The 25,339-nt window shown below is 35.0% G+C and overlaps 1 protein-coding gene across 1 annotated transcript in view; it reads left to right on the top strand.

The window, feature by feature from the left end:
* Positions 1–25,339, top strand: part of adamts17 (ADAM metallopeptidase with thrombospondin type 1 motif, 17) — a 125,762-nt gene that overhangs the window by 83,342 nt on the left and 17,081 nt on the right. The window contains exons 16-20 of the mRNA XM_016236124.1: positions 1,148–1,228; positions 4,963–5,120; positions 10,395–10,554; positions 21,224–21,359; positions 24,249–24,453. Of these exons, the coding sequence (XP_016091610.1) occupies positions 1,148–1,228; positions 4,963–5,120; positions 10,395–10,554; positions 21,224–21,359; positions 24,249–24,453 (740 nt within the window). The remainder of the gene's footprint in view (positions 1–1,147; positions 1,229–4,962; positions 5,121–10,394; positions 10,555–21,223; positions 21,360–24,248; positions 24,454–25,339) is intronic.

The raw sequence follows: 25,339 nt of genomic DNA on the forward strand, positions 1-25,339 counted from the left end.
TAATGAGGAAAAAAAAATTACTTAAATGATTTTAGCAAATGGCTGCAATATAACAAAGAGTGAAAAATTTAAGGGGGTCTGAATACTTTCCGTACCCACTGTATATATATATATATATATATATATATATATATACACTCTTAAAAATATTTAACTATACACTATTAAAACAATTTAAAAAATGTTACTTGAAATGAAATAAACATGAACTGAAATAAAATAAAATAGAAATGCTAATATAAAACTTGACCTTATTTTATGTCAGCTAGTTTTATATACTAACTTAATGTACTAAAATAACTAAAACTAAAACTGTATGGACATATTTAAAAAAAATAATAATGTCAAAAGCACACAACAAAAATTACAAACTTTGATTACATTTAAAATGAAAATGGAAAATATAAACATTAAAACAACCTTAATAAAAAATTATAGTAGTATCTCAATGATTATAAAATAACACTGATATAGATTTTATATAGTCTATATGGTGTCACTTCAGAATGAAGTCTCAGGTTGCTGTGTTTGTATTTGATTGGCCCTATTTTATATTTAGTTATAAACTAATTTATATAAAACATTACATATTTAAAATAAATTATATAATGAAACAATTATATATAAATAATACTTTTTTGTGTGTTTTCTAACATTAAAAAGACCAGCATTTATTCAACATTTTTGTAATAATATACCCAACCATTCAAAAGTTTGTGTCAGTGTTTTTTTTCTTTTAATTAATTAATGAATTCATTTAATTTTTTTTAAAGAAATTAATACTTTTATTCAGCAAGGATATGTTCTGTTTCCAACATTGATAACAAATATATAATTTTATTATATTATATCTATACAATATGATATCAGGTGTATAGAAAGGTATATAATAAATAATATAACATTTAAAAATATTATATATTGTAGATTCAAACTTACCGTATTCATTGTGAATGATCTACTCTGACTGGCCAGGAATATACACTGTTTGTACATGTGCTTTATCCACATACACAACATATTTATAGAAATGCACACCTGCACCTGTGTTTGCCCACCTGTGCACCAGTATGAAATCCTGCTCGTCTCTTTTCATTTTCCACCCTTCTTTCTCTCGTTTCTCCTCTTATTTCTCTCCTTCCCAAAGGTTACATCGAGGCAGCTGTCATTCCGGTGGGAGCTCGGCGAATCAAAGTTGTGGAAGACAAACCATCCCATAGCTTTCTGGGTAATTACTCAACCTGTTGCCATAACAACAGTCTTCCAAATGGCCACACAATGGATCTGAGTGAGACTGGAGCAGCTCCGTAATGGCTGTAGATAGGAATCACGCCAGGTGTCGTCTCTAATGCTGCGCTATGACAAATGACGCTTCTCTGCTGACAAGCTGCTTGTCACATTAGGATGAGACTCACGCTAAGGATGTATAACAAAGATTTGCTTTATGCAGATCAATACTAATTTCGTAATACTTTTTTGCCCACTAAATATGAGCTTTTGTGAGTGAATGTCACAGAAGCATGTCTGGTCATTTTTCACCCATAAGATCAGAAGACAAGAAATATAGTATATATTATGATGTTTTTAATAAACAAATGAAGTCTTTTGAAAAATTTTATATGTTTTAATTATGACATTATTGCAGGACATTTAAGTACATTTATCCCTCCAATTGTAAATACTAATAAATAATAATATGTAATTTTTAATTGTAATAATGAGAATTGTGGAGGACATTTATGTAAATTAATGTAAAATAATAATGTAAAATAATCTTAATTGTCTATCAAGTTTAATTTTCTTTAAACAAAAATACATTTTACTTTTAATGTAATGCATCCATGTTTTTTTTTTTTTCTTTTTTTCTTTTTGCAATTTCCATTATAGATATTCGTTTTCAGAAAAAAATACTTTTTATAGCATAAATTAAAATGCATAAATTCAAAATACTTTTTAAATAGTATATTGATGAGGATGATGGTAATAATATTTTTTCTGTGTTTGCATTATGGTAATAAATATTAGGGAGGGAATGTGTTTAAATGTCATGAAGTTGATTTAACAATGCAAAATTACAAGGATTCATTTTCTTAAACAAAATGTAATTTCTTATTTCATTCTTTTTATTTTGGGGTGAAATATGCCCAAATAATGTTATGGTATGGTCTTGACTTTCGTGAGATTCTCTCTTGTATTTAGTGAAACCCACTTGAGAGAATATGATAAATCTTGTTAAGACTTCATTTGCCCGGCTGGCCCACAATTGATGAGCATATTCATTGTAATTTAATTTATTTTAATGAGTCAGATGTTTTTAAAAAGGCACCTTGAACTTTCAGAATTAATGTGCCTCGCCGTCCGACTTCACAGACATAATGCTGACAGATCATAATAACGCTTCACTTTTCATATTCCTGAACAAACATCCTTTCTCCCAAAGGTCAGTATCACATGACTGCCTGGGTTGAAGTTATTAAAAATGCCCACATTCTCAGATATTATAGATTGAGCTTTATAAGATTGTGAAGTATAGAGGCTTTCTAATGCCTCATTTTGGACACTTTTCAAGCAACGCATAAATGTTATTCTATAATGCCTTTCATTTAATATTGATTGGCAGGATGCAATCTGTGATTCATGCGCAGGGCGAGGTAAACATATGTTTAGCTTGGGTCTGGTTTACCATCTTTTGTAAGAGAGCAGAAGAATATTTTTTAATTCCAGCCAAAAAGCTTGAAGTGACATGAAAGTGAACCCCTCCCATTGAGCTCAGCGCAGATGCTCTCCAAAACAAACCAGTTCATGTTTTCATTGCAGCAGACTGTGGGCAATCACACGTCTTTAACCTCTGCTGCTTCATCAGTATATGTGTGTAAAAATCGGTTGACTGAGCTAATGATGGAAGAATGATATACAGTAGCTCATTCAACACAAGAAGTTCAAATGCATAATGGTAAGAATGTGTTTGAGTTGCATTTTAAAATGAAAAGATTGCTCTGGATTTTGGACCATGTGAAGGCAGAGATGCATTGAGAAAGAAAATGTTATAAAATACATTACAGTTCCCACCATTACAGTCATGGAGCATACATTTTTACTGATGCTGAAAATAATTTTATAATAATTAAATTAATTAATTAAAACATTATTTTGGTTTTGCAAGAATACGATTTCAGTCGTTCTACTTAAAAAATATCATGTTTAATTAAATGCATTACTTGATTATTTGTGAAATTTACTAGCAATTTCTGAGTGAAAATTGTTGCAAAGTAAATCCTACACCATTTTTTTAAGAAGCTAAAGTTCAGCTGAATATTTTATTGTGCGTCCCACATTAAAATAAAATTAAAGTGTAATGTATGTGACTCTGCACCAGGGTTATTATAATTTCCTAAACTAAAGCATAAAATATAACAAACTAAATAAAATACAGATATAGATATTAGGGGTGTAAGAAAATATCGATAAATGTGAGTATCGCGATATTTTGTTTGGCGACAGTGACATGAAATACTAGCATTAAGGTGCGCCACTAATGTTAGCGTTAATACAGTTCGCTGCTAGTAATGGATGAGGATGATGGAGGATCCAGTTACCGTTTCAGTGTACAAAGCTGAAATTTGGGCTTTTAACGTCCACCGTGGGACCGTGGCGCGGGCGCCGCCTCGGTTCTGCTGCTTGCCACGTCCCGTACCCTTTGAAGAGCCTTCACGCAGCTTTCTCTCGTGATGGGGGCGTTTTGTGCAGTTGGGGGCGGTGTTCGCGTCTCGGTCTCGATGATTCCACGCGGAACATAAATACAAACTGAAAAACCTGTGAAATCCAAGTGGAAAGGTTCTGAGAATGTTTAACATCTGTATATATTTTATTGTTTTAAAATTGTTTTGTTTTCTTTAAGAATCCTGCAAGCACTTTATTTTTTATTGATATTAAGCAGATGTAATTCTTTTGTTCAGATCAAAATGTTATGACATTTTATGTTACAGTTGTAAACTTAAACTGTGAACCTTTAAAGCAGGGTCTAAAAATATATATGGTCTTTTTATAAAAATACATATTATACATTTAACTAAAGGATCCTTTCATTTTTCCCCCTTGGCTCGTACTGCACAAAAAGTGGTTCAATAATGTTGAATGTTACAGGGATTGATTATTGCAAATGCAGATCCCACTGTGTTCTGGTTAAATTATTTATTTATTTATTTATTTATATATTTATTGCTAAGGTTTGGTGGTGTGTTCTTAATGACAGCTTTCCTAAAATATATCCTATTCCTAAAATAAGAAATATCCCAATATATCGCCTTGCTTACAGTATCGCAACATATCGTATCGCAACCCCTGTATCGTATCGTCAGATTCTTGCCAATACACAGCCCGTACAGATACAGATATGAAGATTTCAGATGCCAGATTTTTTTTTTTTTAAATGAGCATGAATTTTATTTCAGCTAGATGGCAAGGAAACATTTCTCTTTTTCATTTTGTGTGTCTTGATATACTAAAATAGCTAAAACTGAAATAAAAATTATTAAATTAACTGATTAAGACTATATATAGACATTATATATATTACATAATATAAATATAATTACATAATAAAAATGACAAAAACACAACATTACTAAAAAATTTACTGGAATCAGAAGATAAAAAAATAAGAACTAATTCAAGATATTAATAAAGCTATTGTAGTCTCTCAATGATACTAAAGTAACCCTGCTTTGTACATCACTGATTATTTTTATTGACTTTGAAATATAAGCATAATAAAGCATGTATGTATAATGTACTGCACGCGGTATGATTGGCATGTATTTTAAGAAAATCTCCTTTTTGATGTTAGCTATTCAATCAGGTCAAATGATTTTGTTATATTTGATAATTGAATCTCAAAGTTTTGCTGTAATGATGCTTGTGTAGTGTGCATTAGATAAATGTGTTCCTCTTTGACTGTTGCAGCTCTGAAGGACTCCAGCAAGCGATCCATAAACAATGACTGGAAAATCGAGCTGCCAGGGGAGTTTGAGCTTGCTGGCACCACGGTCCGCTACGTGAGGAGAGGACTGTGGGAAAAGATGTCTGCCAAGGGACCCACTAAGACTCCGCTCCACCTCATGGTAAATACATTAGGTCCTAATATGCACCTTTCTCTTACTTAGATCTTTACCGTCTTTCACACGTTTCTGAAGTGTGCTTTTAAAGTCAGAGTAAAAAGCCATCCGCTGCACATTTTATTTCCATAATTATATGATCAGTGGGAAATACTGTAGGCCTGGACATGTTTTTTTCAGAGAATTGATTGAATCATGAACATTGAATGAATATTCTGTCATTATTATTTACTCACCATACGTTCATTTGTGAAAAAGAAGTGGGATAGTTAAAGGGATATTTCTCCCAAAAAATGAAAATTCTGTCATCATTTATTCAAGTTGTTCCAAATCTGTACGAGTTTCTTTCTTCTGCTGAACACAAAAGGAGACATTTTGAAAACTGTTGGTAACCAAACAGTGGACGGTAGCCATTGACTTCCATAGTATTTTTTTCCCCATTCTACCGTGAACTGTTTGGTTGCCAACATTCTTCAGAATATCTTATAATTGTATTGAATGCACATTTCATTGTGCTTGTATTGTACTTGCAATTTACAATAATTTTACAAATTTTAAATGTTTATTTTTTTTTTAAACTGTACTCGCAGATAATATAATGAAATAAAAGCCACTTAAGTGTCCTTAGAGTACACCTTCATAACTGTTTCTTAAAGTGCCCCTATTATGGATTTTTTTAAATTACCTTTCATGCAGCGTGTAACAGCTCTTAGTGAATGAAAACATCCTGCCAAGTTTTAAATCTGAAAGTGCACTGTGTATAAAGTTATTGTCTCTCAAAAGAAAGAGTCGACTCTGAATCATAGAATCGAGTCATTTTTAAAATGAATCCCAGGCCGTTTCATGTTGATGTCAACATGAAACATTAGCATATTGCCCGGCCACTTGTTGGTCTTTTTGCGTTGGTCTGAATGAAAATGCAAATTAATTCTTTGCCACTAGGTGCCGCTTTTGAAGCGGTAAAAATAACGGTTTCCCCGGTAACACTGTACACAAAGCAGCACTGTGCTCACAAACGCTGCTTTATCAGGCATTATAGACATGATGAAATTAAAATGAGACCAATCGGACCAATCAGAACAGATTAGCGTCACGCAAAGCAGTGCTATGGAAGAATGAATCGTTAAACGAATCGTTTGGGAGTTGTTGAGCAGATAAGGTAAAAATATTTTTATCCGCATATTATAAGACAATGAAAGTGTTTTTTGACCTTGCATGCATGTCAACCTGTTGTTGGGGACTCCCAAAACCAAAATATGAACCTTTCATAACCCATAATAGGCCCTATGTGTGTAAAGAGCTGCATGAAACTTCTTTGGAAAAAATAACAGCATATGGGTTTGGATCGACATGATAGTGAGTAAATAATGACAGAAGTTTCATTTTTGGGTAAATTGTCATTTTAATAAAGTAAATGGGGGCGATTTTGATTTCATGCTGACTGTAACTGTCATGTTTTCCTGGTGTCTGGTTGATTTAAAGTATAATTATGGCATATTTTGTCTTCATCATGAACGACTTCAGGATTAACAAAACATGCTATTTTATTTTCGGAAAACACGGCAGTCTGCTGAATCCAAAGTAAATGCATAAACTGAATGGAAAACAGATCACGCAAAATGTTTTGAAAGCAATAACGCAGATGTTTTTGGGACGGTGCCACTTCTGAACCTGAAGTCTTCACCTTCATGCAGGTCTAGAGCAGCTTTTCCACCCGTGTGTCGACACGAACACCGACTGCAATGATTTCATCATGATGTCATGTGGCGTTAGGGCCCGTTCACAATGCTAAAGCAGCTTGATGCAGCGCTGCAGAAAGAAATACAGAAAACACGTCTCAAAACACGTCAACAAAAGTTGAAGTACGCCTAGTTTCTACCGATTTCTCCAAACCAAGATCCAAGCTCTCAAAACAATCAATGCACTTGATACTTTACTTGAGAAGCAAAATTAAATGACAAGATATTAAGTCTTGATTTCTGAAAAATGTATTAAAATGAAGGGAGTGGGTGTTAAATTTTTTTTTTTTAAGGTTGGGTAATGGTGTGTGCAGAGTTTGGTCTTTTAAAATCACTGTCTAATGCATTGAGCCACGTCAAGTTAAAGGGATAGTTCACCCAAAAATGAAAATTGGATGTCTATCTGCTTACCCCCAGGGCATCCAAGATGTAGGTGACTTTGTTTCTTCAGTAGAACACAAACGAAGATTTTGAACTCAAACCGTTGCAGTCTGTCATTCTTATAATGGAAGTGAATAGGAATCACGGCTTTGAGAGTAAAAAACAAACAAACAAACAAAACCAAATTAAACCCTCCGACTCATGACGATACACTGATGTGTAAAGACACAAAACGATCGGTCTGTGCAAGAAAATGAACAGTATTTATATCATTATGTCCGAACTGTCCTGAGCGCGGTCGCGTCTTCTTCTTCTTGCTTTACGGCAGATCGCAGACTTATAAAAAGTGAAGTGAAGTGAAGTGACGTGTGGCCAAGTATGGTGACCCATACTCAGAATTAGTGCTCTGCATTTACCCATCCAAAGTGCACACACACAGCAGTGAACACACACAAACCGTGAACACACACCCGGAGCAGTGGGCAGCCATTTATGCTGCGGCGCCCGGGGAGCAGTTGGGGTTCGGTGCCTTGCTCAAGGGCACCTCAGTCATGGTATTGAAGGTGGGAGAGAGCGCTGTACATTCACTCCCCCCACCTACAATTCCTGCCGGTACGAGACTCGAACCCACAACCTTTGGGGTATGAGTCCGACTCTCTAACCATTAGGCCACGACTTAAGTGCATTACCGCCACCTATCTCTCAAATGGACCATTGACACTCTATCTACAATCTCAATTAGGAGTGTAGATTGTAGTGCATTTTATTTACACATTTTACAATGTGTTCCTTTCCATTCCTTTGTAATTATTTCTGAAGTGTACTAGCAATTTCTGAGTAAAAAATGTTTTAAAGTAAATTTAAGTTAAAACATTTTTTGTTTCACTTTAATTTATTTGTATTTATTTCACTTTTAGTAATTTTAGTACTTTTCAATTCTAATTTTAATTTAATTTTAGATTTTTTTTGTCTAATTTTTATATTTTATTTTATTTCAGCTTTATTTTAATGAATGAAAATGTTTTCGTTTTAGTTAAAAACACTGGAACGGAGAAATGTGTGTAGTCAAAAAGAAAACATTTAAGCAATAACCAAAGACGTCCATCTAGTGCATGATAGGATTAACTAATTAAAAAATAGCGCGAAAACTCACTTTACTGCTCACTATCGAATACAAGCCAGTCCTCTAATCCTAAAATTCAGGTGCATTGTTTCAGTTAATACCTCCTTGAAGCTCTTTATGATGAAGAGAATAGACGTGTAATCTCCACTCCCCCACAGTCACCGAAAGTTTAAAGCAAAAAGGTTTGTTTGGTCTGGAGAGCCAGAAGGTGTCTTGAGAGAGATCTCTAATTAGAGTAATTAAGCAGTGAAGCAGGCTTTAGATGAAGCTTTCTTCTCAGACGTCCTTTGGCGGACAGATGCTCCACTTCAGTCGGTCAGTGTTTTCAGACTCATTTAGAATATTTCAGCTAAATTTCTAATGTCTCTGGTCGTCCTTAGACCAGATATTGAGTTTTTTCTGACCTTGAATAACTAAATTGATGCAAAATACTCCAAATTAGGTGAGGAAAAATATATAATGTGCACAGGGCCAGATAAACCATATGGGCATTTGGGCACATGCCAATCTTGCCCTCAGTGTGAATATTCTCTTGTGACGTTTCATATTTGGAGAAATGTAGCATTACATCACTTGCTCACCAATGGATCTTATTTAAATAATGATCTGTACATGATGGGAGAATGCATTTGTTTGCTGATTTATATGACAAAAATGAATGTATTACACTAATGCAGTTTTATTTGAAGACATTCTTATGAGAATCACATTTAAGAAACTGAAAAACCATGAGAACTTGTTTGAAAATTGTTTAATTACAATTAAATAATGTCTAAATGCAAAAATGTTAATGGCCCTAAAAAAATAATCTTTATTTTCATTATTTTACTTGTGATTTTAGAGTGACCTGGACATGTTTTCATGAGATTCACTCACTGTATATTTTGTTCATCTGCTGTTGGTGAGCTTGTAGAGTATTTTGAATGTTCTTCTGCCTGTTTGGTTGTGTTCTTTTGTGTATAGTTTCATTCATGTTATTAGCCACTGGCTGACAGTGAGACGGCTCTTTTTGAGGGGACTGGGGGGCTGTTAACCTCCACCGTCTGTGAGGAACGGCTCTCACGAGATGAATCTTGTGATAAAGGGTGTGCTGGAGGCTGGAGTCTCGTTCCGTCCCTGGAAATGATTATGGGAATGAATGGAAGTGATCCTTTTTTCCTCATGGCATTTTGGTTGCCGCTTGAAATCAGACCTTACGCCTGTTCACAGGCCTCTGGAGATGCAATGTATAGCCAAATGTACACAGACACCTCCTATACGCTTGTAATTAACAACAGTCTGTGTTCCTGAAGGAGTTCAGTGGGGTTCAGCTCTGAGCTTTGCTAAGGCCAGTGAACTTCTTCATCGCCAGACTCATAATATGTCCATATCTGGATGAATTTGGCTTTGAGGTCAGGGAAAATTTGAAATAAAATCAAAATAAAATCTAAAATGAACTTTTTAATGCAAAAATCCTGGTCTTTTTGTGAATTATCCATTCGATCACAGTAGTTTGGAAATGTAATAACTTGCCTCTGTAGCAACTTTTTTGGGGCTAACAACCTCCAATGATCTTGTATAATAATAATATGTTATAGTTAAACATTTTAGAGACAGTAAGACATTTTAATGTTTTTGAAAGCAGTCTCTCCTGCTCCCCAAGGATGCATTTATTTAATCAAAAATACAGTAAAATTTTGAAAGATTATTACAAATTAAAATAACTTTTCTATTTGAATAGATTTTAAAATGTAATTTATTCCTGTGATGCAAAGCTGAATTTTCAGCATCATTACTCCAGTCTTCAATGTCACGTGATCCTTCAGAAATCATTCTAATATGCTCAAGAAATATTGAAAACAGTTGTGCTGATTTGTATTTTTGTGGAAACTGAAATCTTTTGTTCAGGATCCTTTGAATAGAAAGTTCAAAAGAACAACATTCTTAATGCATCCATGCTGAATAAAAGTATTATCTTGGACAGAACACAGAAGCTAATAAAGAAAGGCTAGAGTTCCTGAATGCTCTTTTTCTCACTTTGTCCCATTTTTCTCTCAGGTTCTGCTGTTCCACGATCAGACGTACGGGATCCATTATGAATACACGGTTGCCCTGAACCAGTCGCAGGAGAACATCAGTGATCCGGTGAAGGAACCAGAACACATGTACCTGTGGACTCACAGCAGCTGGGAGGACTGCAGCGTGCACTGCGGAGGAGGTTGGTGCCGTTAGTTACCCACAATCCCCGTCTGCCATTATTCTCATGAGTACATTCTTAAAAGTAAAGGCATCTATCTTTATAGAGTGCAGCAGTTGAGTTCCGGAAGTAAAAACTCCATTCATTTTTCGCAGTGATTTTTAACAATAACTTGATAAACATTTAAAGACAGACCTGTTGTGAGCTCTGAGGTTGTTAATCGATGATAAATGCGGGTCGGTCATGGAGAGCCACAGTCCTGCAGCGCTTTGCTCCAACCCTGATAAAATCTCACCTGCCTGTAGTTTCTAGTAACTCTTAGACCTTGATTAGCTTGTGCAGGTGTGTACAGGACTGTGGCTCTCCAGGACCAACGTTGGTCATCCCTGGCATATGCTTTCCTTGAAGCTATCAGTTTATGCTAATTTAAACTGATTTTTAAAATAGTCTTTTTTAATAGAGGATTTCTTAGTGAAATCTACATTACCCATGAAGCTGTACAGAAAATTCCACCAATCAGAGAGCAAAAGCGGCAAATGAGCTCTTTAGCTCCGCCCAATGAAGCACGTGAATGATGAACATACTTAAATATATATATACAGTGGGTATGGAAAGTATTCAGACCCCCTTCAATTTTTCACTCTTTGTTATATTGCAGCCATTTGCTAAAATCATTTCAGGAATCTTTGATGAATAAAAAGTAAAAAAAAAACAGCAATTATTCAAAATATAAATCTTTTCTAACAATATAAATCTTTGCTATCACTTCTTATCAATTTAACACATCCTTGCTGAATAAAAGTTTGAATTTATTTAAAAAAAAGAAAGAATAAAAATGTACTGACCCCAAACTTTTGAACGGTAGTGTATATTGTTAGAAAATATTTCTTATTTTAAATAAATGCTCTTCTTTTTAACTTTTTATTCATCAAAGAATCCTGAAAAAAGTATCACAGGTTTCAAAATAATATTAAGCAGCACAACAGTTTCCAGCACTGATAATAAATCAGCATATTAGAATGATTTCTGAAGGATCATGTGACACTGAAGACTGCAGGAATTAAGCTGAAAATTCAGCTTTGATCACAGAAATAAATTACATTTTTTATTTATATTAAAATAGAAAAACATTATTTTACATCATGATAATATTTCACAATATTACATTTTTTCCTGTATTTTTGATCAAATAAATGCAGCCTTGATGAGCAGAAGAAACTCCTTTAAAAAAACATAAAAAATCATTCTGATCCCAAACTTTTGAATGGTAGTGCATATATATATGCATATGCATATTTTGCAATAAAATAGAAAAATATATTGTTTCTATAGATACAATAAACAACTTTAAATGAATAGTTTTATATTTTATCATCAGTTTTAATTTGATTATGTCATTTGCAATGCATCATGGGATTCTAGTTCTTTCCCACACCAGAGCACTTAGGTACACATTCTTGCACCTTTTCCCCCAATTTTCATTTACTTTTTTGCTTCTAATCAATGTTTGTAATGTTGTGATGCTCCTTTTAGCTGGTTGGTTTGGTTCATGGCTTATAGCGCTTTTTAAAAATGGGCACAATGAATGGGTAAAAAACACTTCTGGAACCAGCGCTGCTGAAAAAGTGGACGGGCATAATGCACTCTATAGTGGAAAGAAGGTGCTTTAGATAATCAAAATGTTCTTCACACTAAGAAAAAATGGTTCTTTTTAGATCTGATGACTGAAAGCTTCTTTGTAGAACCAAAAATGGTTCTTCCATTGCATCGCTGCAAAAACTCCCTTTCTGAACCTCTTTATAGTGCATTAGAAGCTGATCAGGGAAGTTTCCAGGTTCCCTTTCAGTCTTAACAATTGAAGCGGTTAACGTCCGTCTGCTGTCCAGCTGTGTTTCTGTGAGGCCGTGTGACTGTTATGGTCAGCACAGCTGTGGGATTATATCTAGCAGGTTAAAGCCCCCAAAATAATAATTACTGCTATGAAAAAAGAATCTCAGATAAATTATATCAGCACTAATTGACTCGCAAAGGAATGAAGCGTGCAGAAAGAGATGCTGCCAGTGAAAGTCGTCACACTTGGTGGAAGCGTTATTCGCTTGAGACTGAACATGTCTTTTGCTTGCATAAAAAAACCCAAAAGGTGACTTTGAGGCCGGTCTCATTTTCTAAGCCCGTCTGAGCATGACAGTTTGTTATATTCACGAATCTGATAGCAGGCGAACATTTATCTGCAACAGACCGGCATGCAGTCTTCCTTTAAATAGCTCCCGTTTTAACGCTGATCTGCTTGTTTCTTCTATGGGGTTATTGCTTCCTAAGGACTGCGTGAGGAGGGGCATTGTCTGCGAGAAGTGTTGCATCAGCTTGTGTATTTGCACACAATAACATGAATTAAATCTATTTCTAAAGCAATTGTTAAGTGCTGTTGCTTCTGTGTGATGAATTGGGTTTTGGGAGCAGGGAGCTCGGGAGGCCATGGCAGAGCCTCCTAGGCCCCAGCCCCAGCCCCAGCTCCATAACCCCCAGCCCCATAACCCCCTACCTTTTTTTTAATATACAAAAAAAAATACTTTGAGAGGATAACGGGCTCCAAGGCCCTCTCTGGGCCAAAACCGGGCACTGGAGCCCTCCCTGGGCTTAACTGGGGATCTGGAGCCCTTCGTGGGCTAAATTCGGGAACAGGAGCCCTCACTGGGCTAAACTCTGAAACAGAAGCCCTCCGTGGGCTAAACTCGGGAACAGGAGCCCTCCGCGGGCTAAACTCGGGAACTGGGAAGCGCTTACGAGGAACTGGCACTGGAGGGGCAGGCACAGCAATGCGCTTTCGAGGAGCAGGCATTGGAGTGAACTCAGGGGCTGGAGCCGACACTGGAGCGAGCCTAGGGACCAGAACCAACCGCCTTCTCCTCCAGGCCTGGGGTGAAAGGCTCGGCTGGCGGGCTTGACAACAGCGCGACCGTCGGGCTTGTCTTCGGAGCGGCCGGCGGGCTTGACAACAGCACGGCTGATGGGCTTGTATTCGGAGTGGACGGCGGGCTTGACAACTGCGCGGAGAAGCGTGCGGCGGTTTCCATGCCGCGGGGGGAAAACAGGAAAACAAAACACTTTCAAAACAAAAAAACAAACACGGGGAGAAGGGGCGCCGCTTACTGTCTCTGGTCTGGTATTGTCACATTGCACTAGTAGCACATAGACGAACATTCAATACCTGACAAAGAAACTTAGAAATGGCCAGACTATAAATACACAGAACTGGACGAGGGGAAGACGAGGAACACCTGGGATCAATAATCATAAAATGTGGGCTTGTATTCGGAGCGGACGGGCGGGGTTGACAACTGCGCGGAGAAGCGTGCGGCGGTTTCCATGCCGCGGGGGGAAAACAGACAGCACGGCTGATGGGCTTGTATTCGGAGTGGACGGCGGGCTTGACAACTGCGCGGAGAAGCGTGCGGCGGTTTCCATGCCGCGGGGGGAAAACAGGAAAACAAAACACTTTCAAAACAAAAAAACAAACACGGGGAGAAGGGGCGCCGCTTACTGTCTCTGGTCTGGTATTGTCACATTGCACTAGTAGCACATAGACGAACATTCAATACCTGACAAAGAAACTTAGAAATGGCCAGACTATAAATACACAGAACTGGACGAGGGGAAGACGAGGAACACCTGGGATCAATAATCATAAAATAACATGGGAAACACCTGGGACTAGACAGCTGGGACTAAAGAACATAATCAGGACAGGAACAGGAAGGGAACCAAATAAGGGCATAGGAGCACGTGGGGAGCACAACACACGGAACATGTGACACATACATTGAAAGAATATTATTTGAGAAATTATTTGCATTAATTTGCTCAGTTGGTGTGTTTTGTGTGGGAGAAATGAATGGTTAAATATACAAATATTTTAAAATGTACAAATATAAATTAACATGCATGCTCAATAATTGTAATATAATCCATAATATGCTATTTAAAACAATTTAAAACACTATACATTGAGACTGCTGGTATTCAGCCCTTTTGAAACACTATTTCCAGCAGAATAAGTGTAGATTTGTAATTTAATAAGTATAGATTTGATTTAATTTATTTTATGCTCTCTCTTTCTTTTGGGTCAGTAAAATAATTTTAAATTAAATTATTATTATTATTATTATTTAGCAAGGATGCATTCAATTGATCAAACATAACAGTAATGACATTTATAATGTTACAAAAGATTTTTAATTCAAATACATGTTAAAAAAAATGGTTTCCAAAAAAATAAAAATATATATTAAGCAGCACAACTGTTTTCAGCATTGATAATAATTACAAATAGCAACACTGAAGACTGGAGTAATGATGCTGAAAATTCAGCTTTGATCACAGGAATAAATTACATTTTAAAATATATTACAATAGAAAACATTTATTTTAAATTGTAATAATGTTTCACAATATTACAGTTTTTACTGTATTTTTGATCAAATAAATGCAGTCTTGGTGAGCAAAAGATTACAAAATCTTACCATGGTGTATGTGAAGGACTGTCTCACTGCAGGTCTGAATAAATGAACGTGGAAGTAGTTTCACACAAAGATTACAAGTTTAGTAGTAAGAGGTAAAACTCATTTCATAACTTATAACTAGATACCATCTTTGCTTTGCTTCCTGATTAGCAAAGTCTTCAAGGATCCCTGAGAGATTGCTCATTTGGAAAGGGATATTGTGAATCGTTTCCCAGCACTTGCTAATTAGTGACCAAACAGTGTAGATGTATATTTCTAGGGCAATAAGTAAATAAATGGCCAGTAATTGTTTACAGTGAGATAACACTATTTCAATTGCATTTCTACCCACATTCAGACAGAAACTCTAAATTCAGCAGTACATGTCAAAGGATTAATCTGAAAGTGTTCAGTGAGCGTTTCTTTCACAGACAGACAGGACACTCTACTGTACTCTACTGTACTGGGGTAAAAGTGTGTTGCCCTGGAAACCGTTGTTAAGGAGCTGTATATAGGAGTGAGACCAGAAGTGTCACATTCATTCAAACTAATGAGCCACCTCTGATTTTTGGAGGGAAAGTGGATTTCAAATGCAACTTCTGAAAAACAACAGTTGCTTAAAGTTACGTAAAGAAATGTTTTGTTGAAACACTCCTCAGAACATCTTTAGATTTACATTTTCGTGTTGCAGTATATTTTCGTTAGTGGTGCAATAAATGCATAGCACATATTATGTAAAATTGTTCATTTTTAATGAGATTAAAAAAAATTGTTATTATTGTTTTTCAGTATGTAATGAAAGTATTTTTTTTAAAGAAGTCTCTTCTTCTCACAAAGGCTGCATTTATTTTTTATTAAAAAATAAGTGCAGCAATATTATTACAATTTAAAAAAACTATACATGTTAAAATTTTCAAATCAAAGCTGAATTTTCAGTATCATTCCTCCAGTCTTCAGTGTCACATGATTTTCAGAAATCATTCTAATATGCTGATTTGCTGCTCAAGAAACATTTCTGATTATTATCAATGAAAGAATATTATTTGAGAAATTATTTGCATTAATTTGCTCAGTTGGTGTGTTTTGTGTGGGAGAAATGAATGGTTAAATATACAAATATTTTAAAATGTACAAATATAAATTAACATGCATGCTCAATAATTGTAATATAATCCATAATATGCTATTTAAAACAATTTAAAACACTATACATTGAGACTGCTGGTATTCAGCCCTTTTGAAACACTATTTCCAGCAGAATAAGTGTAGATTTGTAATTTAATAAGTATAGATTTGATTTAATTTATTTTATGCTCTCTCTTTCTTTTGGGTCAGTAAAATAATTTTAAATTAAATTATTATTATTATTATTATTTAGCAAGGATGCATTCAATTGATCAAACATAACAGTAATGACATTTATAATGTTACAAAAGATTTTTAATTCAAATACATGTTAAAAAAAATGGTTTCCAAAAAAATAAAAATATATATTAAGCAGCACAACTGTTTTCAGCATTGATAATAATTACATAATTTCCAACTATACATGTTAAAATTTTCAAATCAAAGCTGAATTTTCAGCATCATTCCTCCAGTCTTCAGTGTCACATGATCTTCAGAAATCATTCTAGTATGCTGATTTGCTGCTCAAGAAACATTTCTGATTATTATCAATGTTGAAAACAGTTGTGCTGCTTCATATTGTTGTGAAAACCACAATATTACAAAATCTTACCATGGTGTATGTGAAGGACTGTCTCACTGCAGGTCTGAATAAATGAACGTGGAAGTAGTTTCACACAAAGATTACAAGTTTAGTAGTAAGAGGTAAAACTCATTTCATAACTTATAACTAGATACCATCTTTGCTTTGCTTCCTGATTAGCAAAGTCTTCAAGGATCCCTGAGAGATTGCTCATTTGGAAAGGGATATTGTGAATCGTTTCCCAGCACTTGCTAATTAGTGACCAAACAGTGTAGATGTATATTTCTAGGGCAATAAGTAAATAAATGGCCAGTAATTGTTTACAGTGAGATAACACTATTTCAATTGCATTTCTACCCACATTCAGACAGAAACTCTAAATTCAGCAGTACATGTCAAAGGATTAATCTGAAAGTGTTCAGTGAGCGTTTCTTTCACAGACAGACAGGACACTCTACTGTACTCTACTGTACTGGGGTAAAAGTGTGTTGCCCTGGAAACCGTTGTTAAGGAGCTGTATATAGGAGTGAGACCAGAAGTGTCACATTCATTCAAACTAATGAGCCACCTCTGATTTTTGGAGGGAAAGTGGATTTCAAATGCAACTTCTGAAAAACAACAGTTGCTTAAAGTTACGTAAAGAAATGTTTTGTTGAAACACTCCTCAGAACATCTTTAGATTTACATTTTCGTGTTGCAGTATATTTTCGTTAGTGGTGCAATAAATGCATAGCACATATTATGTAAAATTGTTCATTTTTAATGAGATTAAAAAAAATTGTTATTATTGTTTTTCAGTATGTAATGAAAGTATTTTTTTTAAAGAAGTCTCTTCTTCTCACAAAGGCTGCATTTATTTTTTATTAAAAAATAAGTGCAGCAATATTATTACAATTTAAAAAAACTATACATGTTAAAATTTTCAAATCAAAGCTGAATTTTCAGTATCATTCCTCCAGTCTTCAGTGTCACATGATTTTCAGAAATCATTCTAATATGCTGATTTGCTGCTCAAGAAACATTTCTGATTATTATCAATGTTGAAAACAGTTGTGCTGCTTCATATTGTTGTGAAAACCACAATACTTTTTTCAGCATTCTTTGATGAATAGAAAGTTCAGGAACAGCATTTTTTAATAAAAATCTTTTATGACATTATAACTGATTTTACTGTCACTTTTGAACAATTTAGTGCATCCTTGCTAAGTAAAAGTATTCATTTGTTAAAAAAAATAAATACAAAATCTTGCTGACCCTAAGATGTACCAGTGATTTATTATTATTTTTTTTTTTTTGAGCTCATTGCATTGCTTTATTCATAAATTATATTTTACTTGACCTGTGATGCTGCCTTGCACCAAAAAAAAGATATCTAAAAGGCAGCATAATGTCGTAATGTACTATCTTTTGGAACAAGCTTTGCATCTGGAACACACACATGATGGCTAAAATGCTGACTAAGTAGGCAGCGCACTGTTTTTGCAGGCTGCCCTTCACCGCTCGCCGCTCGCAGGAATTAATCTCTGTCTCCGACTGCTCGTGGTTTTTTTTTGGCAAACGTAGAACAACACAAAATTAATGACATGGCTAATCCTACAGTCTGGCATCCCGCCACCTTCTGAAGCAACAACAACATTAAGAATTCACAGCAAATTAAAGGTCATGGGCAAATTCAGCGCCGCTTACGTGGGTCAGTGCGTCCCCCCGCTGCTAATTTGGTCATGACCACAAAAGGACTCCCGACTCCATAGATGACGACTAGAAATAACCTCGTATTGTTATCTCTAATTAGAAATGTTTTGTTCTGCAATTACCTGAAATGGGACATGGCTTGTTGGGAGGTGAAAGTGGAGCAGACAGCATCAGATCAGGCACAAATGCTCACACGTGCCAGAGAAAACACTGCTTGTCCTGTTGTGGTTAAACACAGAGTCACCGCAGCGCTTGCCAAAGCCCTCGACTCAGTCCAAACATTAACATCCTCAGTGGATTGTTAGTAAACTTGTGCAGAAGTCTCAAAATGCCATAAAGCTAATTGTTATTATATAATCATGTTTTTTGTTGTTGTTGTTGTTTTTTAGGAGAAGTAATGTTGTTCCTTGTGACATTTAAATTCACAGTTTAAAATATGAGCTAATTTACAGCTAGAATTATTATTAAAAATATCATTACTATTATTGAATAGTATTTATTATTATTTTTAAATGCAATTATTTATTAAACATTCATTTCATGTTTTAAATTATTTATTATAATATTTTTTTTAATTAAAAGCTAGTTATAAATTATATATAAATAGATAGTGCATCCTTGCTAAGTAAAAGTATTAATTTGTTAAAAAAAATGAATACAAAATCTTGCTGACCCTAAGATGTACCAGTGATTTATTTATTTATTTATTTTTGCGTTGAGCTCATTGCATTGCTTTATTCATAAATTATATTTTACTTGACCTGTGATGCTGCCTTGCACCAAAAAAAAGATATCTAAAAGGCAGCATAATGTCGTAATGTACTATCTTTTGGAACAAGCTTTGCATCTGGAACACACACATGATGGCTAAAATGCTGACTAAGTAGGCAGCGCACTGTTTTTGCAGGCTGCCCTTCACCGCTCGCCGCTCGCAGGAATTAATCTCTGTCTCCGACTGCTCGTGTTTTTTTTTGGCAAACGTAGAACAACACAAAATTAATGACATGGCTAATCCTACAGTCTGGCATCCCGCCACCTTCTGAAGCAACAACAACATTAAGAATTCACAGCAAATTAAAGGTCATGGGCAAATTCAGCGCCGCTTACGTGGGTCAGTGCGTCCCCCCGCTGCTAATTTGGTCATGACCACAAAAGGACTCCCGACTCCATAGATGACGACTAGAAATAACCTCGTATTGTTATCTCTAATTAGAAATGTTTTGTTCTGCAATTACCTGAAATGGGACATGGCTTGTTGGGAGGTGAAAGTGGAGCAGACAGCATCAGATCAGGCACAAATGCTCACACGTGCCAGAGAAAACACTGCTTGTCCTGTTGTGGTTAAACACAGAGTCACCGCAGCGCTTGCCAAAGCCCTCGACTCAGTCCAAACATTAACATCCTCAGTGGATTGTTAGTAAACTTGTGCAGAAGTCTCAAAATGCCATAAAGCTAATTGTTATTATATAATCATGTTTTTTGTTGTTGTTGTTGTTTTTTAGGAGAAGTAATGTTGTTCCTTGTGACATTTAAATTCACAGTTTAAAATATGAGCTAATTTACAGCTAGAATTATTATTAAAAATATCATTACTATTATTGAATAGTATTTATTATTATTTTTAAATGCAATTATTTATTAAACATTCATTTCATGTTTTAAATTATTTATTATAATATTTTTTTTAAATTAAAAGCTAGTTATAAATTATATATAAATAGATCATATTCATAAAGTGCAAACAGTAATATGAGTGGCTTTGGATAAAATGTAAACTGTAAATGTAGTTTACAGATAATTATTATAAATATAATAAATTGTTATTATTAAATGTTATTTATTTTATTATAATTTTGAAGGGTTATTATTTTTAAACATTATTTAGTAAATGTTTAAAATGATTTATTATAATAAAATGATTTATTAAAATGAATGCTAGTGTACAGTGAGTGTTATTAAATATTTAGTTTATTAGGATTTTTAAATGTTACCTATTAAACGTTATTTATTAAATGTTTTTTTAATATTATTACTATTACTAAAAATTATTATTTAGTATTATTTATTTTATTATTTATTAAACATTGGTGTTAAGTTGTGACAGATATCATTCTTTTAGAATTATAGCTTTGTGTATTTTCTTTCCTTGCTGTAAAGTCCTGTTTACACCAAGAACAATAACTATAACTATAATTGGATGCCACATTAATGAATGTGGGTATATGAGCTAGTTTACAGTGAGAGTTATTATTATTTAAAAAATTATAATTTTAATAATTTTTCATTGTTGTCACGCTTGGTTTAAGGATGACGAAGGTAGACAAAGTAATTCAAAAGAAACTTACAAAAGAAACTTAGTTTATTAGTCAAAGTGACTAGAGAAGAAACACAAACGCAAACACAAACAATACCGGTTAAAGGAACTAAACCAAGTGGCTTCAATAACACAGGAGCTGATGAGATAATTAACTGAACAGGTGGACAGAATGAGTAATCAAACTACTCATGAAGACAGAACCAAAACACAAAGAAAACATGATCAAAGCAGAACAGAAGTGTTACAATTATATTGCTGCAATAAGCTGTTACAGTGATATTTTACTGTAATTACAGCATGATACATTGCCTCTTGTACTGTATATGGTTTCTTTTATTTACATAACACATAAAATGAGCATTCAGATTGATTTATGTAAGTATATGCAAGATGACATGTATTGTAAACCTTGAGTGACACTTTCTGAAAGTATAGTATGCCTATAAAAATATTTTGTGCTGTGTTTTGTTTCAGGAGAGAGAAGGACTGTGGTGTCGTGCATGAGAATCGTTAACAAGACCATGACTCAAGTCAACGACAGCTACTGTCAGGCGGAGAACAGACCCGCGCCTCAGATCCGCCGCTGCAACATCCACACCTGCCAATACAGGTACCAGCGGCACCAGAGCTTCTCAGAACGGACTGTTTTACCTCATATCTGTGTGTGTTGTGTATTTTAATGCCGTCAGCTGACCGAAAACTCAATAGGGAGTCAAACAAGATGGGTTTGGGATCAGAGCATGGCTTTGTAGAATATTCCCAACAAATCCAGGACAAAAAACTTCCAAACAAAATACACAACCTGTTCTGTTGCCGTCATCTCTGTACAGATGAAAGCCATGACAAATATTGATGCATGTTCTTCCTCAAGGATCATGCGTCAGACAGATGCTCTTTGACTGTTACTATAGCTATAACTATATACTATAGCTTTTCAAATGACATACGTTTGTCCGAGGAACATGAGCATTGTAACGTGTTTTCTCATTAAACCAAACCTAAGAATAGATATCTCTGCTCAGTTTATTAGTCTTGAGCTTTTCTTTTGCAACTGAATCTTTAACAATGCATATACTTATTGTTTTACCAATAATTCACATTTTGTTTTATCTTGCTAGCTTGTAGTGGTTTCACAATTTAGGAGCAATATGTAGAATTAGATTTATGCTGTGTGATAAAATCAGATGGCTCTAATTCCAAAAACTGTTTCTACGTCTGTAGCTATTCAAGATGCAATATGTCTCACATTACATGCTTTAGAAGAGATAAGATATTGACATGAAGTTGTTGATTTGGAGCAGAAAGGCTGGTTCACTTGAGTGAACAGGAGATAGATATCACGCTTACAGAATTATAACTTCTTTCCCCCATTTTTTCTTGCTCTAACAGTAAAGGCTTGTTCACACCAATAACAATAGTTCTAATGATAACTATATTAAGGTCCACCAATTTATTATTTAAATCATTTAAAAATACAAAAATAAGATCAAGCAATTTTTAGATCTTTTAAAGAAAATTTTAGGGGTGTTTGCTTGCTCAAAACTCATTACTGTGCGTCCAGTTTTCTGGGGTGTTATCGTTAACTAATACTAAAAATAAAAATAAAAATAGTTCATGACAAATAAAATATAAATTATAGAAGACTTAAACTTTACAAACTTAAATGAAAATTTGGAGTTTTGCCTTGGCAACTAACTGAAATAGAATTTAAATAAAATAAAAGTACTAAAACAAAAAAAGAAAGAAAATAAATTAAAGCTAAAAAGAAATATAAAAAAAAACTATAAAACATGACAGAAACATGTAATAAAATTACTTGCATTTTAACATTAAAGGGGTCATATGACGTTGCTAAAAAGAACATTATTTTGTGTATTTGGTGTAATGAAATGTGTTTATGCGGTTTAAGGTTAAAAAAACACATTATTTTCCACATACTGTACATTATTGTTTCTCCTCTATGCCCTGCCTTTCTGAAACGCGTCGATTTTTACAAAGCTCATCGTTCTGAAAAGCGAGGTGTGCTGTGATTGGCCAGCTATCCAGTGCGTTGTGATTGGCCGAATTCCTCAAGCGTGTGACGGAAATGTTACGCCCCTCACATACTGTTGACGCCGTGTCCCGGTGTGATGAGACAAAACCAATAAAACCCATTATAAATGAGGCATTTGTTGCATCCAGTGGGGACATAATTACTGATTATAATGACTTATACTGTCTTTTTACGCGTTGCATCACGCCACGTAAACATAAAACCATGTCTGCATTTGTGATCGGAGAAATAACAAACAACAAGCGCTACTCTACACTGCTCAAAACTCACGTTTGAATCATCAGTGGCAAATTCTTTAAATATGAAAACGTACTTACAGTCTGTGAGTCAGAAGCGCCAGACTGTCCTTGCAAAGTTGGAACTGCCCCACTTTATAGAAACAGACACCGTATTGTACGCTACTCTCCCAGGAAACAGTCCTTGTCCTCCGTAAAATGCGCTGCACACATCTGAATATTTGGGTTGATCTGTTCTGGAACAGTGTTGTAAATACTATTTAACCACTGATTTCTAGTTGTGTCCTCATTTGGAAGGCCAAACAAAGTAGTTTCGCTTTCACAACGAAACACAGCGCCTTCACGGCAACAATACTACAGTGAGAATAAAAGTTACATTTGGGCGGCGTTATGCAAATCTTCCCACATAGTGAGGTAGATATGTGGGGGCGTGTTAGAACGAGCCGTTTTAGGTAGGCGTGGCTGACTCTGAACTTTTATAAAGAATATCTCTTTGGATTTGAGACTTTAGTCTTTGCAACTTTACAGATCTTCTTTATGCACCAAGAGCTTGTAACACTCCAAAGAGAAAGGAAAAATTGAAATCGCATCATATGACCCCTTTACAATGAAAACAGAAAATATCAAAATAAAAGCTTTTTAAAAAATTCAAAACATCAATAAATACTATATGATAACACTAAAATAACACTGGTTTTATAGGGTGTTCTCAGTCAATTAAGTCCAATTCCAAGTGGATATTCTGATCTCTGGATAAGGCCCAAGTACCTCCATCAATGTACTTCTCAGGGATTTTTTCCGTTCCTTTTTATTACCAGATGTAAGTCTGATCACTTAGAAAAGTAATTGCACACCTCTATTTCTGTCTGTAACTGCAAAATCGATTTTGGTGCTTGTAAGAATGAGATCTGAGTGTGGGACAGAACAGCTTTCTGTAGATTTCTTCATGTTGTTTCTTCTCTGTCATCTTTCATCGTGTTGTTTAAGCAGTTAATAAAGACGGATCAAACTGTAAACTGATGATTAAAGCATCCAGATTTCATGATGTTTCCTGACAAAATTATTTGTTAAATTGTAACATTATAGAAGTAAAAAAAATAGTTTCAGTAGAGATCCGTTCAATTTCAGACTTCAGATCTCTTTCACTAATGCACTGAATATTGACAGAACTGTTGTATGAGTGTCTTCTCTGCGTCTCTGCTCCTCTCAGGTGGGTCGCTGGCGATTGGGCGCAGTGTTCAGTAACCTGCGGTAGAGGCTTGCAGCAGAGGGAAGTTGGCTGTGTGTACCAGCTGCAAAATGGCACGTACATTCCCACCAGAGACCTGTACTGTCTGAGCTCCAAACCAGCCAGCATACAGCACTGCGAGGGACGCCACTGCCTCACCATCTGGGAGGCCTCCGAATGGTTCAAGGTTTGAGCTCAAGTCAGCAGGAATTATTAAGACAGCAGATTTTGTTACAAGAGTTTGGTCTACTGTTTAGACATATTTTAAGCATTCTTGCTTTAAAAACAACATAGCACAAGATAATTGAACAGTTTATAGACACTCAATACATTCAAAATACTTATCCAGAATTCATCTGATTGACCTGCTAACTTTTTTGACCAACTTTAACCTGACTAACTTCTTGAAAACGCACAGAAGGTGTGTGTTCACGGTGTGTGTGTGTGTGTGTGTGTGTGTGTGTGTGTGTGTGTGTGTGTGTGTGTGTGTGTGTGTGTGTGTGTGTGTGTGTGTGTGTACACTACTCCTTGCTGTGTGTGTGTGCACTTGGATGGGTTAAATGCAGAGCACAAATTCTGAGTATGGGACACCAGATATATATACTTTTACAACTTTGTCACCATGATAATATAAGCCGTGAACACTAAAACACTAAAAACTTTAAAAAGTATGATTTAAACAGCTTTAAAGATCAAATAATAACAGAATAATTAATGTAAGCATTTAATAAAATTATAAACTTCACATTTCTGCTTTTAAAACTGGCTCCATTCACTATCATTGTAAGGCTCACATTTTTTAAAGAAAAGGAAGGATGAGTTTATAAATTATATTTTCTGGTAATCGATATTATGCAACAAATTCTGTTGCTACCTCAGTTTTTGTGTTTTTTTTTTTTTAAAGAAGAGGGTGGACAAGTTGAAATAATTTTTTTGTGATAATCAGTATTATAAATAAAATAAATACAAATAAAAATGCAGCCCTGGTGCCATTAGATGCTGAAAATACATTGAGACTTGGTGCAATGGTCAAATGCGTCCATCTAGTGCATGTTTACAGATTAATGATTAAA

Source organism: Sinocyclocheilus grahami, unplaced genomic scaffold (assembly GCF_001515645.1).
Source record: "Sinocyclocheilus grahami isolate Dianchi unplaced genomic scaffold, SAMN03320097.WGS_v1.1 scaffold481.1, whole genome shotgun sequence".
In the NCBI taxonomy this organism is placed as follows: Eukaryota; Metazoa; Chordata; class Actinopteri; order Cypriniformes; family Cyprinidae; genus Sinocyclocheilus; species Sinocyclocheilus grahami.